Source organism: Helianthus annuus, chromosome 15 (genome assembly GCF_002127325.2).
Source record: "Helianthus annuus cultivar XRQ/B chromosome 15, HanXRQr2.0-SUNRISE, whole genome shotgun sequence".
In the NCBI taxonomy this organism is placed as follows: Eukaryota; Viridiplantae; Streptophyta; class Magnoliopsida; order Asterales; family Asteraceae; genus Helianthus; species Helianthus annuus.
This window is the reverse complement of record NC_035447.2, coordinates 16,424,073-16,443,950: the sequence shown is the minus strand read 5'-3', so window position 1 is coordinate 16,443,950 and position 19,878 is coordinate 16,424,073. Positions and strand designations below refer to the sequence as shown.

At 38.3% G+C, this 19,878-nt stretch overlaps 1 protein-coding gene across 2 annotated transcripts; it reads left to right on the top strand.

Annotated features, from left to right (window-relative positions):
- The first annotated feature begins 1,391 nt into the window (after positions 1-1,391).
- LOC110911090 (protein POLLEN DEFECTIVE IN GUIDANCE 1) lies at positions 1,392-11,218 on the top strand. 2 transcript variants are annotated; one of them, XR_002576754.2, is made up of 12 exons: positions 1,392-2,287; positions 3,529-3,680; positions 4,964-5,067; positions 8,319-8,407; positions 8,501-8,574; positions 9,024-9,174; positions 9,281-9,448; positions 9,652-9,749; positions 9,833-9,955; positions 10,472-10,540; positions 10,609-10,984; positions 11,072-11,218. XR_002576754.2 is itself a non-coding variant. In XM_022155668.2 (11 exons), exons 1-11 carry the CDS (start codon positions 1,621-1,623, stop codon positions 10,807-10,809), a joined length of 1,896 nt encoding a protein of 631 aa, XP_022011360.1. In that variant the 5' UTR covers positions 1,392-1,620; the 3' UTR covers positions 10,810-11,218. The 2 variants fall into 2 exon arrangements, 1 of the variants encoding a protein (XP_022011360.1); XM_022155668.2 differs by having other exon boundaries at positions 10,609-11,218.
- The last annotated feature ends 8,660 nt before the right edge of the window (positions 11,219-19,878 follow it).

The window sequence follows — 19,878 nt, the reverse complement described above, 5'->3', positions numbered from 1 at the left end:
AAACCAAGTCAGCTCAAATCGTATTATCTATAAACCAAGTCGGCGCTCTACTCGTTTACAAACAACCACAACTCGACTCATTTCATTTACAAATTAATCCAAACACGAGTTGATCCTGTGCTCAGCTTGGTTTCGGCTCATAAACAACCCCAACCTAAATTCATGTATATAAAACACGATTTTTTTATAAATGCTACAATAAGAATAATAATGAGGGAAATTGGATTTTAATAATCTCAACTTTTGACCTATTGATTGGGATAATATTAATCCTAACTCACTAAGGGGCTGTTTGTTTAGCTCTTAATGTGGCTCTTAATGGTTCAGACCTCTTACTGGTTCAACATTTAATGGTTTAGACTGTTTGTTTCGCGAGCATATGTCTGAATGGTTCAGACATTTGCCTCTGAATTGTTAATCATTATACCGAGTCTAAATGATTAAGACCTCTAATCTGAATTAGTTAGACATTTGCCTCTGAATGGTTGAACATTATTTTGGCTCTTAAGACTATCCACTATCACAACCCAACCCAACCCAATTTTTTATTAAAAAACTAATTTCTCTCTCTTCCACCTACACAACCCAACCCAATTCAAATTTTCACCCACATTCACAACCCAACCTAAACTAATATATTATTAAATAAATATGATTTATTGGGGGAATTATTAGTTAAGAAAAAAACTAAAAAAGAAATATAAAAATAGTGGACCAATTAAATTTGGACATGTGTATGATGTTGGGTTGCAACCTAGGTTGCCATGGCAACCAGGTTGTGGACATTTTCTAATAAAGAATTGTTTTTTCATTTTTTTTAAATCCACATGGCAACCAACCAAAGAAATGGTTGCCATAGTGGGTAGTCTAATAGTTTAGACCTCTTACTAGTTCAACACTTAATGGTTCAGACCTTTTATTGGTTCATCACTTAATCATTCAGAAATTTCCAAACAATCCCTAATTGTTTATCGTCAGTCCTAACTTTGAACATATTTACTTTCAACGATCTCACTAACCGAAAGTTAACCATGTTAGACTGCGGGGTATGGGGCGGGGGTTTGGGCGTGGGTGGGCTGAAAACGCCCAAGCCACCACCCCGGGTGGGCATGGGTTTGGGCGTGACCCATTTTTCGTGGGTTTGAAGCCGGGCGTGGGGCGAGCTAGCAAGGTGACATGGCAGGCTCTCAATGGCTATGTGTCAACTCATGCCCCCAACCCAAGCTCCCAACTCAAGCCCCACCATACCCCATGGGCGTGAGTTTTTTTTTTCCATTTTTTTCCTATTCCACGTGTCAACAAATGCCCCAACTTATGCCCCAACCCAAGCCCACCATACCCCACATTCTTAGTTTTTGGTTTCCAAAACTCTCAATAAAATAAGGCCACGGTGAGTGAGAGGTAGGAGTAGGAGACGGGTTGGCACTCCCAACCAACCAAACCGCAAAACGTATTCCACATTCCACCTGCAAACCAATCAATACTTCATCTTCCCCGATTTTCCATTACAGATCACACCCCCAAACCCTAATTCACTACATCTACATCATGATCACCATAATCAGCTACTCTCAACTCTGAATCCTCTGCTCTCATTTCGCCCTAAAACCACCGCCATCAATGGCGGACCTAAGATCCGGCCCACGTAACCTCTCCTTCGACGTCCTCGCACGCCTCGACTCGTTTCTCGACGACGCCGGAGCCTCCGTTCTCCGATCAGATTCCGGCCAGTCTCATCGGAGAAAACGGAGACACAAAAAGAAGAAGAAGAAGGTTAACGATGAACATGAACTCGATTTGGATTTGAATTTGAATTTGATTAGTAGCTCGAATTCTAATGCTTTTGTTATTAATAGTAATATTATTAATAATAATATTGATAGGAATATGAGTATTGATAGGAGTGTTAGTAGGAATTGTGGAAGTGTGGTGGTGTATGAGGAGGCGGTGATGCCGATGGAGGAGAAACGAGTGTATCCGGTGAGTAGTAGTTCGGTTAGGGAGAGTCAGGAGTTGAGGCAGAGGAGTAGTGTTAGTAGTTATGGGGAGGAGGGGATGATGCCGATGTGTAGGATCGAGGAGAATGTGAAGGAGGTGGATGAGAGTAGTAGGGCTGGTAGCAGGGCAGGGAGTGTGTCGGGAAAGGAGTTTGATACAGAATTGATGATGAAACAGACGGCGGAGATGAATGTGAATGTGAATGTGAATGGGCATCGTGGGTGTAGAATGCTGGAGAAGGATAAATCGTTGGATTGGAAGCAAGTGATGGCGGATAAAGATCCTAACTGTGAGCTTCTGTTCTGCAACTCAGTTTTAAATTGATATATGTTTTGTATGATCTAGAGTGTTTTTGTTATCGTTTGATTTAATTTGTGGTTTTGGGTGATGTTTAATGCTTAAACAAGCAACTCAGTTTTAAAGATTAAGTACTAAGAATTTGATACAAAGGAACTTTTGGATTCGGATTGTGTTAAATTAGAACAATTTTTAAAGGAATTTGCAAAGGGGTAAGATTATATACATGAGATGCTTATCACCTTATTGTTCACACCAATTCTCCATAATCTATGTCCTCATTTACACATGGCTCCTACAACCAGCACAAACTGTACCCTTATTATTTTAGTCAAATAAGATAACGGTACAAGTTAAGACCTTGTGAAACTAGACTTTTTGGTTTGATACCATGTGACTCAAATCTCATTCTACTAATACAGTCCCTAATATGCTCCATAGTTTTACTTGAGGCACATCTATGTACTTTGTGTAGTCTTCATACAGAGGATCAGCATATATTAAAATAGTTCTGTACAGCATGAATTAAGGTTGAAAGATAAGAAATTGAGTGCCAGTTCAAGGTCCTTTCATATATGAACAAAAAGATAACACATAATACGAATAAACAATTGCTTGGTTCCTGAAATGCTCATATTATTACAATGGAATGCTTGTTAGTAAATTATCTTACTTATTACCTTGATTGCTTACATTTAAGCAAAAGCGCGTGGAACTTATTTCTAGTGCAGATTATTTAAGAACCTTTCATTAGTCCATTAGTTAAACTTGAATCTAATGTTGAGCTTTAATGCTGTTTTATAGGCCTATTAACAGATATCATAACATGCTCAAATCACATATATTCCATTAGTTCAATCTAGTTGACTAATTTTAGTATAGGTTATCACATTCATTGTTAAGCATCACCAACAAATTGATGTATGTTTGTTCTTATTATCTTTCCTAGATGGTAACTATTTACCCTCATGCTTGTCTAGATCACTGTAAACATACTCAAAAAAGTTTCTCAAATATGAGTTCGTTATTAGATCATGTTTTCTTTTTTTTTTTTTTTTTTTTTTTTTTTTTTTTTTTTTTTTTTTGGATTTCTTGGAAATATACAAAATTTTGCATTCTATTTTTCTTATTATAACGTGCAAGTTCACTGATTATCAACATAGTTTCATCTGAATCTGCAACATGTTGGTTTCATTTGGTTTCATCTGAATCTGCCTGATTATTTTGTTTCAGACAACTATCTGTTGGAGAGCTCGCCAATTAAATACTTTGTGGAAGAAATGCATGGTGGAAACTCGTTACGGACAACAACCACCCTAGCCAATGAGAAAGAGCGTGAAAGAGTGTACGATACTATTTTCCGCATGCCATGGCGTTGTGAATTGGTAATATAGCCTTCCTTATCCTTTTATGAAAAACTGAATATCATAATGCGCTGACTTATTTGTTTCTATGTGCGTTCATATACCTTCATTCCCAAAATGAGAAAAAGAATAATGCGTTTGTTTGCTTCTGATTTCTATTGAGACAGTTGCTCTAGCTATGAGAATTACCAAAACATATTTCCAGTAGTATTATAATTCATTTAACAATAGGTACAATGCTTCATGTGGTTCTTACAGTTCTCAACGTATATTTGCTTTTGAATTGAATGCTTATACATACGTATGTATACATAATTATGTATGTGTGGCACTGGCATAATTGAAGACAGTTTTTTTTATAGGGTTTGACTTTATGTTTTTTTTTGTTTTCCAGTCTTAGCCTCCGGCTTCCTTCCGCTTTGACTGTGGGGGAGTATTGAACTATATATTATTATTAAGTTTATTATTATGATTTATGAGCCCACGGTCCCATTAGGTATCTAGGGTTTGCATTCCGTTCTCTATATATTGTAATGCATTCACTCATACCCATTCCCTCTGCCCGGGTTTTAAAAAGCGCGCCTTTTCCACTAAGCGCCAGAAAAGCGCATTTTTTTGGGTTTTTTTGGGGTCTGAGGCGTGCACTTTGTGTATTTTGGGTGTGTTTGTATTGTTTTTATGCATCAGAGTGTTGTATAATAGGTATTCTGGCTTGTACATGTAGGTAAAATCATATATAAACCTTATTTATAGCTATTTTTTTGGATAAGGGATGCTAAAAACCTATGAGATATATGCAACAATTTATACAATCTCTTTCTGCTTCGGTTACGAAAAGCCCACTGCTTTTGCGCTTTGCGCTTCGCGCCTCATTTTTAGACCTCGTCACTTTTGTACGTCTCTCGTTTTTTAAAATCAAGCCTCCTGCAATGACTAATTATTACTTTCTGCAAGTCATTTGGGAGCTTTAACTTTTTGAAACTTGAATCTATATCTAATAATAATAGAACTGAATGAATAGTGCCAGCACTTGCCTGACACATATTCATTAGACCTATGTTGCTTCGTGATGGTTATTTGCAATGTTTTCAGAACCAGACCGGATGTCGAACCGGTTTTCTTACCGGTTCAATGGTCCGACCGGTTCGACACCGGTACTAAATCTTCCTACTGAGAACGATTCGGTTTAGAGCACCGCAACGCGCACATGGATTATAAACCTAGTTATAATAATCAGTCAACTATTGAAAAAGATTCCTTTGGAGTTAGAAAATTGATTTTCATTAATGTCAATTCTTTTGCAGGTCATAGATGTTGGCTTCTTTGTCTGCTTGGATTCGTTCCTCTCACTGTTAACGGTTATGCCAATTAGGCTCGTCACTACATGTTGGAGGCTTCTAAAAACAAGGTATCTTCTGTTACTCCAATTAATTAACGCTTGCGACAATTCAGCTGTGTTTTATATTAGCCCCAAAAGTAGCAAACAGTGGTTATATGTGATGCAATAATAACTAGTATTTTGATCAGCCGCGCGTTGCGGCGGGGTCGAAACTTAAACTTACTCAAACTTATACTGTAAAATAATTGACCCGACTCGTTTCGAACAAAATTTACGTCAAAATGATGTAGACCAACTGAAAACGCACATGAAAATAAGCACGAAAACATGTTATATTTGACCTGACTCATTACCAAGAAAATATACGTCGAAACGTAAACCAACTTGGATTTATAACGAAATGTACTTAACAATAAGCACGTAAGAAAATAGTTTTTTTTTTCTTATGTTAAAGAATGGTACCACACGTTGCGGCGGTGTCGAAACGTAAAGTAACTCGAATTTATACCACCTACTGAAAACGTATTATATTTGACCCGACTCGTTTTCAAACTAAACTTAGACCAACCAAAAACGTACATAAAAATAAGCACGAAACGTATTATATTTGACCCACGTACATAAAAATATGCATGTAAAACTCTAGGTGGCCAAAATGACATTTTACAAAGTTTTTAGAAAGCTGAGGGGTTGTAAGTGGCAATGCTAAAAGTTGAAGGATTGGATAGCATTGTTGTAAATTGGCAAAGAAAAACAAGAGTTAAATGCCTGGTTGGTCCCTGTGGTTTGCGAAAATTTGGTCCTAGTGGTTGGATAATTACAGAGTTGGTCCTAGTGGTTGTAATTTTTGCACTCATGTGGTCCTTATCACTAACCTATGTTAAGTTTCTCAGTTAAGTACTTTTCAAATGACTATAATACCCTTACTTATTAAGAAAAACAAAAATAAAAATTAGAACAATATATCTTTCTTCTACCCTACACCAATTCTTCTTCTTCTACCCTAAACCACCACCACCATCTCTCCTGACTCCACCACCGAATACCCACCACTATCTCACCTCCACTACCACTGAACACCCACCACCACCATCTTCCCTCCTCCACCACTAATCAATCGATAACTAATTAAATGTGCCCACCATCACCTTCATTCCCGTTCAGATTCATTATACAACCATTGAAGTGCTCGTCGATCGGAAAGTTCTCCACACTGACGCCTTCCATTGCCTCTACACCACATGTGTCCTCCGTCTCCACTACACCTTCAGCCAACCCCAACCCCTATCTACACTTTGCAGCCCAAATACAATACAATTTCCACTGTGGAACTTTCCAACACCACTACTACCACCCCCGTTAAAAAATCCCCCATAAATTCTCAACAATAAATACCCCCAACAACAACACACCCACCACTCACTAGGATCTGGACAATGGATTTGAGTGAAATATGGATACTTGGGCAATATTTGGGGCTGATCTAGAAGACCATGAGTATTGGACTTGGCTTTTATAAAATGTTAATTGATCACATTCAACTTATATCCAAGATCAAACATAAAAGTCAAAATCCCATAAACAACTATAACCGGTCAGATTCCGGCATCGGTTTCAACTTGCGTGCAGCTTACGTCACTTGATTTCAGCTGGTGAGTTTTCGAGATCAATTTTGAATTTGCTCGATTTGAATATTTTGAATCTGTCTCGGAATCAATTTACTGGTGAGATTCCAAGTAAATTAGGTGATATGAACAGTTCAGATGTTAGATCTGAAAGTTGAAGATGTGTTAAGAGTGTGTAAAGGATGAGACGATAATCAGTAAAGGTTGTGACGGAGATGATGATGGTGTTTGGGGAGATAGTGGTTGTTGGTGGTGGTGGCTGGCTTTAAAAGGTGGAATGGGGAAGAAGAAGAAGGGTGGGATGGGTGGGGCCCACTTATTTTTATTTGTTTTTTAATCTTAGGGGTAAAACAGACATTTCACACACATTTAACTGGAAAATTTAACAAAGGTTAGTGTTAAGGACCGCCTGAGTTTAAAAATTGCAACCATTGGGACCAAGTGTGTAATTAGTGAACCCTTAGGACCAAGTCTGTAATTTTCGCAAACCACAGGGACCAACCAGGCATTTAACTCGAAAAACAATAAAAAATAGAGGTTGTGTCTTAGGTACTATTCCTAAGACACCCTCTCTATATAAATATTAATATTAATAATTTCTTATGGATGATTGAGTTTTTTGGTGTGTCCAAAGACACCCTCTCTTAATACATATTAATAATTGGGAAAATTACGAAAATGTTAGTTGACCAAAACTATTTTCAGATTTGTCACCCTCATGAGTCTTTGGAAGGACTCATCCGGCTTGGATGCGTCCATATGCAGACCCTTTAAACACTCAATAAAAATTGGACACATGGCGTTTTGCAGGTGGGCCCAGACGCATCCCACTTCTAATGCGTCTCTTTCTCTCTCCTCTCTCTCTCTTCTCTTTCTCTCTCCTCTCTCTCTCTTCACTTTCTCGTTCTGTTAACAGGGAGTCCAAAATCTACAACCAATTGTCAGAGACTCCATTTGGCAGATGTAAGTTATAAGCACGAGATGCAATTCCTTCTTAAATTTTAATCTGTGAAAAAGAAAAATAATCATTTCTAATCTACTTAAATTTTACTAACCCATACATGGAGATCAAGTCCTTTCGGTGGTACAATAATTAATCTGTGAAAATGGAAAAGTACGGTATTTTATATGTAATTTACCCAGCCAAAAGTATTATTTGCAGCAGCCATTTGATATTAAGGTTTTAAACCGATACTTCTAGGACGGTGATTGAGTCCATGTTGCGTTGGATTTCATCAACGGCTTGGAGGTACGTGTCGACTGTCGAGTTCGTGTTACTCAGTTTCACAGGTGGAGACACCGGTATTGCAATCTCGAAAAAGGCGGGTATGATTCCGTTACAAATGGAATTGGGTGGAAAAGATGCTTGCATTATACTTGAGGATGCGGATTTGACAGGCATTAGAAGTGGGATGTGTTTGGGCCCACCTGCAAAACGCCACGTGTCCAATTTTTATTGAATGTTTAAAGGGTCTGCATATGGACGCATCCAAGCCGGATGAGTCCTTCCACAGACGCATGAGGGTGACAAATCTGAAAATAGTTTTGGTCAACTGACATTTTTGTAATTTCTCCTTAATAATTTCTTATGGATGATTGAGTTTTTTGGTGTGTCCATAACAAATATAATATAAAGAGAATCGATAAATATTGTGATGCTAGTATGCTTCGTAACAATTCTTTGTGTTTTGACAGGCAATTCAAGATGCTTTCAGCAGCGGAACTATCTGACTTTGGCTGTTTTCTTATGTTGGCTTTTGGAGTTACTTTATTACAACAAACAGGTTTAGTAAGGGAATCTTTCCCTTATTTGATTCTTTCTGTTTACACTAGTTTAGTCCATTCCTAATTTTGTATTATTTCGTTTTCCATACTAGATATCAGCCTCATTTATCACATGATTCGAGGTCAAGGAACGATCAAGCTCTATGTCGTGTACAATGTATTGGAGGTGAGAATATGATTGTTTTACATTGAGTTACCTTTTTGAGTAAAGTACATGGATGGTCCCTGTGGTTTACCAAAATTTTGAATTTGGTTCCTAGCTTTCCAAAAGTACACAGATGGTCCCTGTGGTTTGCACTTTGTAACGCATTTAGTCCCCAACTTTTTTAAAAGTACACGGATGGTCCCTATGTTTGCACTTTGTAACGCATTTAGTCCCTAACTTGGACATGCTAAAACCTTTAGATTTGTTGGCTGGGGGCTAAACGCGTTACAAAGTGCAAACCACAGGGACCATCCGTGTACTTTTGGAAAGCTAGGGACCAAATCCAAAATTTGGTAAACCACAGGGACCATCTGTGTACTTAACCTTTTCTAATACAGGACCAAAATGTTATTTTTGGTTCCGATACAATATGCTTTGGATATCAGCCTGAAATTTGTTATTGCTGGCAGATATTTGATAAATTATGCCAAAATTTTGGTGGAGATGTATTGCAAACACTATTTAATACTGCCGACGGTTTAGCAAACAGTTCATCCGAACAGATGAGATACTGGCAATTGCGGTTCATCTGTGATGAAGTTTTAGCCGTGGCTTCGTCAAATATCCTTTTTCATGAGATTAAATGCGTATAATAGTGCCTTAATTAGCCCCTTTAACTCTTTTCGGCACCAGTTAACATGTTTTTGTTTTCCTTAACACACTGTACTCATTCATTCGTTCATCTTATTAGCCCAGGCCATAACTCTGTCGACTTGTATAGTTGCCCACAACAACGCATTGTTTGCTTTGTTGGTCTCAAACAATTTTTCGGAGATAAAAAGTAACGTTTTTAAACGTTTCAGCAAGGATAACATACAGAGTCTGGTATATTATGGTGAGTCTCCGACTCTCCATACATCTTCACTTGCTTTGATAAGAAATCATTAGTTTATTATTACTTAACATTGTTTGAAATAGTTATTTTAAAGTTTTTCGTTAACCTTGTTTATATAGGAAACAGTATTATTTGTGCAAAGCATGAGAAGTGCACAAATAAATACTTTCATTGATAATAATAATTTGTTGCACCATTTGCAGATTCAGTGGAGCGGTTCCATATTGCATCCTTTTTAATTTTTGTCTTGGCTCAGAATATTCTGGAAGCTGAAGGTCCGTGGTTTGAGAATTTTCTTTATGTAAGTTTACCTTTGTTTCGAACACATCCCATTGTCTCTGTTATTGCATCCTTTATTAGATTCTTAAACTTTGAATGTTGCAGAATGCTCTTGTGGTATACATATGTGAATTGATGATTGATATAATTAAACATTCTTTCATTGCTAAATTCAATGAAATAAAGCCCGTCGTATATTCTGAGTTTCTTGAAGACCTTTGCAAACAGGTACCTTTTTGTTATATTATTAAACTTTTCAATTTTCATAATCTTGTAGAAGCTCCTATGCTATCGTCATCATGTATGGCTGGATTTTTCATTATAAGCTATAGAGTAAAATGACATTTTTGTCCCTGAGGTTTTGCCAGTTTTGCGACTTTCGTCCAAAGTTTTGTTTTCCTCCGTGAGTCGGGGGCATTTTTCGTCTTTTTTGTTGACCTAAAGGGCAATTCAGTCTTTTTCAGGGGTATTAGGTCTTTTTACATAACGTGAAAAAGACCGAATTGCCCTTTAAGCTAACAAAAAAGACAGAAATACCCCTGACTTAACGGAGACAAATGGATGGAGTTAACGATCCAGATGAAAATGGCAAGATTTTAAACCTTTTGGATCCAGATGCGGAAAAACAAACCTTTGGACGAAAGTCACAAAACCTCAGGGACGAAAATGGCATTTTACTCTAAGCTATACTGTATTTTCTTTCCGGGCTATGTTTCATTCTAATACATTATATTTTTATAACAGACTTTAAACATCGAGGCAGAGAATCCGAAGAAAAACCTTACCTTTGTTCCTTTGGCGCCAGCTTCCGTGGTAAGTATTGAGTTGACCTCCATGCCCTTTGTTAATCTTTAGAAGCTAATTCAATATCGTTGTTTCAGGTGATTCGAGTATTGAGTCCGGTTTATGCTGCACATCTTCCCTCTGGGCCCGCTCTTTGGAGACTTTTGTGGATATTAATATTGGCGGTCACGAGTTTCGTGATGCTCACAACACTTAAAGTGATGATCGGTATGGGTCTTCGTAAACACGCTACTTGGTATATTAAAAGGTGCCAAAGGAGGAAACTTCACTCGGATTAGGAGTCACCAGACCAGGTACATAACTTTTACATGGAGTCGGCCTCAACCTCAAGATTCAAGACTACATATGTAAACTGCATCATCTGAAAATGTCCACCGATGGAGCATTCGGCTGCGCACGAGTGTTCGGTTTTCAATAAGTATGAGGCCGTTACCGTTACCGTATACATACAAAGTATACATCACTTCTGCCCTTTTTTCCCAAACGTTACTAAATTATGGTAGTTGGTGATTATTAAATCTCAATTTTGGTTTTTTGAAGGAAAAAAGCTTATATTTGCCCCCATTTATGCCTATCATCTACATCAGGTTACAACCTATCTATAATCGTTAGTTTGTAAAGTTGGTTTCAGTTATCTTTATATCTTTATGGATAAAATATCTAGTCTAATAAGAACCGATTCTAGTTCCTACCCGCCTTATCGAAGAACCGGTTCCGGGTTAAAAAAACCCTAAGGTTCTTACCCGGTTTCACTTTTTATAAAAAAATTGATACGTACCCGGTTCCTACCCGGAACTGGTTCCTCCGTACCCAATTGAGACCCGATGCATTAAATTGCAGACAATGTTACGGTTGAATCGATTCCTAGCCGTTTCATTTCAACTAAACATTACATTAAATTAAAACCGGTTACATAACACTAAACATTACATTAACATAACACACTAAATCCAACATTACATGAACACACTAAACCCCTTCGAAGAACTGGTTCCGGATGCTTCACCGGCTTCACTTTTCTTCGTCGTAGCCTTTGTAACCGGACAATGATGGTCGGTGTCTTTTTTGAGCGTCGAGTTGGCCGTAGCCTTCATGAACTTGCCGCAAGCTTTGCACCGTGCCATCTCATGGCTATCGCTCATTAAGCACAAATCAAAGTGCTTCCAAACTTGGGGGTTTTCTTTTGGTTTCCAAAACCATGACTACTTTATCGTTGCACGCCGTAATGAGCTTTGAAGATATAGATTAGAAGGTGTAACTTGAAACCGATTTATGTATATTTTGAGACAGAGTAACTTATGTTTGATGGTGATATGACATGTATATATATACTTGAAACCGATTTAAATGGCCATTAATCGTTTCCTAACAGTGTTGCAGCTTAGGGCAGTTGTTGTAGTCTTTTTAGTACTATTAATGAAGTATTTCTTTTGAAATTTATATATGTATTTTAATACATCAACTTGTAAATAATCATTTCAATTTTTATTGATCTGCGTTGAAATTTCAAAAGATGTTCTTAAAGGTATAACCTAGCCACAATATTAATGGCTATGGTGGTATAACCCTCTTAAGACAATAATTACTTGTTAACATCTAAAAACATGTTAACACTCCTAGCAGTGTGACTTGAGAAACCACACAACCTTCAAAGTACTTGGATCTTTCTAAGCCACCTTCATGTCCTAAATGATCAATATGAATCATGGCTATTAACATCCATACGATGTCTATATTAAAACATCCATTTGAGGTGTTTTGCCTACGGGCCAATTTGTATCTATGACAAAGATAGTTATATTTTATAACTTCTTGTCCAAAAGGCGATGAACTATGTTCGACCCTTAAAACCTTTGATCTAAAAAGATCATAATTATATTTTAAATTGTTCTAGTGACAAGGCCTTTTGCGTCATCTAAATGTCCTTTGAGATGAGCCTTTGTGCTATATAAAAATGTCTATACGACATTGACAATTGTGACTTATGTCCTCTGTCTGATGAATAAAAAGGATTCTATCCTGTATAATTGCCAATAATGGTTCATTTGTGACCTAGACAAATTATAATCAAATAAATTCAAACATATTTTTATTGGCCTATATGGTTTATATATTCCATGGCTATCTAATCATCAAAAATGATGATTCATTATATGATATCTAAACAAATCATTATTGTTTAATTTTAGTATTCAAATCATGGCTGGCTCTGATGAAGCTAATAGCCACCCAGTTGAGGGAAACAATAATGATACAAGGATAAATGTTACTGGCGCTGAACTTCAAGCCATGATAAACATGGCAGTTAATCAAGCTGTGAACAATATGTTTAAAGAACCAAGTAATGTTCGATCCAAAACTCATTCAAAGTCCCTTTCGAAATCGCATACATTGAAAAAGGATGAATCTCAACATTCATCCAATCAGAAGAGTGAATCTCAGAAGCAGATTGTCTTTGATCAGGCTCCCCGATACAACAAGGGTTGTACTTACAAATATTTCGTCTCTTGTAAGCCAAGAGATTTCACTGGGGAAAAGGGAGCTATTGATTGTATGAAGTGGTTGGACGAGATGGAAACTGTTATTGATACAAGTGGGTGTGCCAAGGAGGACATTGTGAAATTTGTATCTCAGTCCTTCAAGGGCGATGCCCTAACGTGGTGGAAAGCCCTAGTGCAATCTACAGGGAAAGTTCCACTGTATAACCTTTCTTGGAATAAATTTGTTGAACTTATAAAAGACACTTACTGTCCACAACATGAAGTGGAAAGGGTGGAGACTGACTTCCTCACTCTGGTTATGAAAGATTTGGATTGCAGGTCTTATGTGACCAGTTTTAATTCAATGTCCCGACTCGTCCCGTATCTGGTCAATCCAGAGCCTAAACGCATTGCGCGCTTTATTGGTGGTTTAGCCCCTGAAATCAAGGGAAATGTTAAGGCTTCTAAGCCTACTACTTATAGATCGACTGTATATCTATCACTGTCACTTACACTTGATGTTATAAAGAGTAAGTCAAAGAAGACCACCGAGGAATGGAAGAAGAAGAGGGAGGATGACCAGTCCCACAAGTCAAACAAGAAGAAGAAAGGAAACTCTGGTTTCAAGAAGGGTTAGTCTGGAGACAAGCCTAGGTGCAAGGTTTGTGATAAAAGACATTCTGGAAAGTGCAATCTGGATCCACAAGCCAAGCCTTGTGGAATCTGCAAAAAGAAAGGGCACAAAACTTTGGAGTGTCGAAACATAAAAGATGCAACCTGCTATGGTTGTAATGAAAAGGGGCACATTAAGACTAATTGCCCTAAGAATACCAAGAAGCCTGATGAGGCGAAGAAAACCAATGCTAGGGTGTTTCAGATGAACGCCAGGGAGGCGGTGAATGATGATAAAGTTATAACAGGTACCTTCCTCATTAATGATATTTATGCTAGAGTTTTATTTGATTCAGGTGCTGATAAGTCATTTGTAGACCATAAGTTTAGTAAATTACTGAATCTGCCTATTAAAACTCTAGACATTAAATATGAGGTAGAACTCGCAGATGGTACCTTAGAATCCGCTTCAACTCTTCTTGATAGATGTTTTATATCCATTAAGAATCATTCTATCCCGTTATCTCTTTTGCCAATGAAATTGGCAGGGTTTGATGTAGTTTTAGGCATGGATTGGTTGTCACGTAACCAAGCCCAAATTGCATGCGATAAGAAACTAGTTAACATCAAAACCCCATCCGGTGAGTTAGTCATCATTCATGGAGATACACACTATGGTTTACCCGACAATGTGTCTATACTCGAGGCATCCAAGTGTCTGAAGAACGGATGTGTCATCTACATGGCACAAGTGACAGTTGATGATCCGAAACCCAAGATTGAAGACATTCCAATAATTTCTGAATACCCTGATGTCTTTCCTAATGAACTACCTGGGTTACCTCCTGAGAGGCAAGTCGAATTCAGGATAGACATTCTGCCAGGAGCAGCACCGATTGCACGAGCTCCTTACCGTCGAGCACATACAGAAATGAAAGAGCTAAGGACCCAATTGGATGACTTATTGGAAAAAGGTTTCATACAACCCAGCTCATCGCCTTGGGGAGCACCCATACTGTTTGTAAATAAGAAGGATGGTTCAATGCATCTGTGCATTGATTATCATGAGTTAAACAAGGTAACAATCAAGAACCGTTATCCATTGCCCAGGATCGATGACTTGTTCGATCAACTCCAAGGGGCAAGTTTCTCCTCGAAGATTGACTTAAGATCAGGGTATCATCAACTCAAGGTTAGAACTGAAGATGTACCTAAAACTGCGTTTAGAACAAGGTATGACCACTATGAGTTCTTAGTGATGCCTTTCGGGCTCACTAACGCACCTGCAACATTCATGGACCTCATGAATCGAGTCTGCAAGCCATACTTAGATAAGTTTGTCATCGTCTTTATAGACGACATACTTATTTATTCTCGTAATCAAGCTGATCACGAGAAACACCTTCGGTGTATCCTAGGATTACTACAAAAGGAGAAGTTGTATGCTAAATTCTCCAAATGTGAATTCTGGCTTCGCGAGTCCGCTAAGATAGAAGCAATCATGAACTGGGAAGCACCTAAGACACCTACAGAAATTCGCAGCTTTCTGGGATTAGCTGGTTATTACAGAAGATTCATTGAGAACTTCTCGAGGATAGCTGCACCATTAACTACTCTGACCCACAAGAATGTGAAGTTTGACTGGGGTCCTAAACAACAAGAGTCTTTTGAGATCCTCAAACAGAAATTGAGCAATGCTCCTGTGTTGACATTGCCTGTGGGAGTAGAAGAATTTGTAGTTTACTGTGATGTTTCACACACCGGTATGGGTTGTGTACTTATGCAAAGAGGCAAGGTGATTGCCTATGCATCACGACAACTAAAGGTGCACGAAAAGAATTACACCACCCACGATTTGGAGTTGGGTGCCGTTGTATTTGCACTTAAGTTGTGGAGACATTACTTGTATGGAACCAAATGTGTGATATATTCAGATCATAGAACACTTGTTCAATCAAAAGGATCTCAATATGAGGCAACGCCGTTGGATGGAAACCTTGAATGACTACGATCGTGAAATTCGCTACCATCCTGGTAAAGCGAATGTAGTCGCGAATGCATTGAGCAGAAAAGAAAGGATTAAACCTATACGGATTAATGCCAAGAGTATTGAACTCAAGAACAGCTTGAATGAGAGATTATTGGCCGCTTAGAAAGAAGCTGTATTGGAAGCTAACTTTCCAAGAGAAAGACTAGGTGCAACTTTTGATCAGTTGTCACCAGGGAACGATGGAATCCTTAGATTAAATAATAGGATCTGGGTTCCTATTCATGGAGGACTTAGAGATATAATCCTCCAGGAAGCTAACAATTCAAGATACTCAGTTCATCCTAAAGGTGACAAGATGTATCAAGATTTAAAGACCAATTATTGGTGGATGGGTTTGAAGAAGTCCATAGCCACACACGTAGCTAAATGTATGACTTGTGCTCAGATAAAAGCTGAACATAAAAAACCGTCAGGTTTACTACAATAGCCAGACCTTCCCACATGGAAGTGGATTTTATTACCAAGTGACCTAAAACAAGGCATGGAAACGATACTATATGGGTCATAGTTGACAGACTGACTAAGACAACACATTTCTTACCCATCAAGGAAACTCATAGCTCCGACAAGCTAGCTCAGTTGTATGTGGATGAGATTGTATCTCTCCACGGAGTGCCAGTATCTATTATATCCGATAGAGATACTAGATACATTTCACATTTCTGAAAAAGTTTTCAAAAATCATTGGGCACTCGTTTGAATTTCAGTACTGCTTACCATCCTCAAACAGATGGACAAAGTGAGCGTACAATTCAAACATTGGAAAACATGCTTCGTGCATGTGTTATTGATTTGGGTGGTAGCTGGGATGACCACCTACCTTTGATTGAGTTTTCCTATAATAATAGTTACTATACTAGCATACAGGCTGCTGCGCCTTTTGAGGCATTATATGGAAGGAAATGCAGAACGCCTGTTTGTTGGGCTGAAGTTGGAGAAACTCAGTTATCAAGACCTGAAATAGTTTGAGGTAGGTGACAAAGTCTTACTAAAGGTGTCACCCTGGAAAGGTGTGATGCGCTTTGGTAAGAAGGGCAAGCTAAGCCCGATGTATATCGGACCATTTGAGATCATCGAATGTGTCGGCAGTGTAGCTTATAAGGTAAACTCGCCTGAGGAGCTTAATGGAATTCACAATGTGTTCCACATCTGTAACTTAAAAAAATGTCTAGCTGATGAATCGCTAGCAATGTCTCATAAAGACATACAGATTGATGAAAGCCTGAGGTTTGTTGAAAGACCTATATCGATCGAGGATCGACAGGTTAAAAAGCTCCGAAGGAAGCAAGTACGATAGTGAAAGTTAAATGGGTTGCCCGTAGAGGCCCTGAATATACGTGGGAGGTTGAGTCCACTATGCGACAAAAGTACCCTCACTTGTTTCGGTAAATCTCGGAGTCGAGATTTCTTTTAAGGGGGTGAGGATGTAACACCTCATAAAAACGTGTCCAATTATATGAAGACACGTGTCCTAAACCCTAAACATGTGAAAGATTGTATTATAAGGACTAAAGTTGTCAAACGATGAAAATACGTATGCAAAGGGACTAAAAGTGTCAACATGCCAAACTTGTGCCTCTGATTGACCACACACAATGAATATATTCTTAAACGAGTAAATTGTCGGACGTATGAAGCCATTTGTGAAAGTAAACAAAAGTTTACAGGACACAGGGGTTAAACATGTCAACATGTTAATTCTTACCTCTGAGTGACCTTTTAACGAACCCGGGGCTTCGTAATGTTTGATTATACTTCCAAGAATAAGTGATAACAAATTCACAAGGTTTCGATATCGTTTTGTGTTATTTACGCAAACTTTCAAGAATGAGGGTTAAAAGCATCAATGAGATGAAACTAGTGTTTTCGGTGATCATTTAACGAAACCAGACTTAACGGTGTTTGGTTATACTCCTTAGATCATCTACAAACTAACTACAAGGGCCATTTGTGCCTAAAAAGAAAGTTACTTTGCATATAAAGGTACAGGGACCAAAGTTACTGGTTCCTTATGGTGTCGCGCTGCGCGACTATCCCTACCCTATGCCATCGCGCGACGCGACGGCTTCGTTTCGACAGAATGTTCATGCTAGGTGCAGGTCTTCTTCTTCCTTGGCCTCCAAACAAACCACTATGCTTATAATTCGAATTCTATGGATGTTTGATGGTTTTTAAACCACTTGGGACACCTGGAGCCACTTACAACATCCCTAAACACCTGTGATGTTCTTAGGAAGACTCCATGCACTATAAATAGGCCCTTTGGGCAGCCACATTCCTTGCACATTCAAAACTTTCACTCTATCTCACTTGCTTGAGCATTCTTGAGCTTTCTCTGGGATTCCTGATCAAGAGGGAGTCCACCTGATCGATGTCGTAATGTCGGTAAAAAATAAAGTTAAAAGTGTCCTATTCTAGTAAAGGGCAAGTAGAGTATCGAATCCACGGGGAATCAGTGGAAAGTATGAAAGCTCGTTGTTTATGACTAATGTCTAAATTAAAACCTAATTGCTTTTTGCAGTTTGTGAGAGTAATTATGAAAACGATTGTGAAATTGTATTGGTAACAATAATGAGAAAAAGAACCAATCTCCGGGTTTTCAGATTATGCAGAAAATCAGGTTACTTAATTACTACCAGTTGGAAATCACATAGACATGATTTGTAAAACTTGTTTTGATAAATAATTAACAGATAATATATTTGATTGCAATGATCCACGATCGAAACCGAAAGATTGATGCAAATGAATAGTAATCCAGTTAATCACCAGTTTTAGATTTCATAAACATTAATATATTCAATGATTAAAGGTTTAAAACAATGACAACCTAGAATTTAATCCCGGTCGTTGATGAACAAACCAAATAATTGATGAATACGATTGAATACGATAATCAAATACTGTTTAATTAAACAAGAAACAATAAGACTGACTAACCGAAAGTTTAATTGAATCCTAATCCAAAAATCGTAACAATAAGCAACCAATGTTTCGTACACAAACCTTATTCCCGGAGACGGTCACGGGACGACTAGCCATTCATGACGCGCGAACAATCTTTCGAAACCTGGGCGAAGGTTGAACTCATGATCAATCGGTATGTTGTGCGGCTGATTAATGATGAATGGTGATGTTGAGTGATGAGTTTTCGATCCCCCCCAAATTCTAAGTGATTCCTCCCAACTCGTAATGAAGGAAGTTGTATAGCGGCTGCCAATTAATCGTGATAATGAGCTCCCCTCAAATCGATGGACTCATGAATGATTATGGGCCCAAAAGTGATCCAATTAATGTTTGCTGCCACCTTTCGATAGATAAGAAGTCCCACCAAATCGATGATGATTAATGATGATGTTTTGTTATTATGAGAGCCCAAGAAGTCAATCCAAGCGCTGCCAAATTCGAGTATTCATGAAACCCACCCAATAGTTTTTTTTTTCTTTTAAAACCTTGCATTAAACAAGTCACGTGCCCACCATTCAAATCTTGGCCAGCCGTAAGTGGCATGTTGAAACCGTAAGCCATGAATGAATGTTTCTGTTTATTTTTTTTGTGTGAAGCCATGCAACCCGTAGACTACGTATTTCCAGCCGTAAGCCTCAAATAAAAGTTGCTGTTCCTTTTGTTGTTGATGAAACACTGGTTAACACCGATAGTTAACTAGCTGGGTCGTCTCGTATGTGGGTTCAATCTCCTTCTCTACTCGCCAATGACTGTGGTCCTGCAAAACAGCAACACCGTTAGCTCGTTAAGAGGGGAATATGGGGGTTTCCCTCTTAACCGGGCTCCGGCATGAGAATAAGTACTGCTCTGAGGAAGAATAGTGTGTGTTGTAGGTGAAAAGTAGGGAGAATAGAATGGATAACCTGAATGGTGAAGGGTCCTATTTATAACCGGAGGGTGAAGGAGGGAGGAGCGACTGATGTGCTAAAAGTAGTTTAATAAAAACAGCTAAAATTAACCTAAATCTAGACTCAAAGTAATACTCTAGACTCTCTAAACTTGACTAAACTACTAACCGGCAAGCGGACCGATCGACTCTAGTAAAGCTAAGTAAGTCCGGATATCGAACCCACGAGACTCAATTAAATTACGCTAAGACTCTATCTAGACTAAGACTGACACGACTTACTAATTGATTATTTGATTGGGGGGGGGGGGGTTCACTAAAAATCCTAAAAATGCAAATAAATATTAAACTA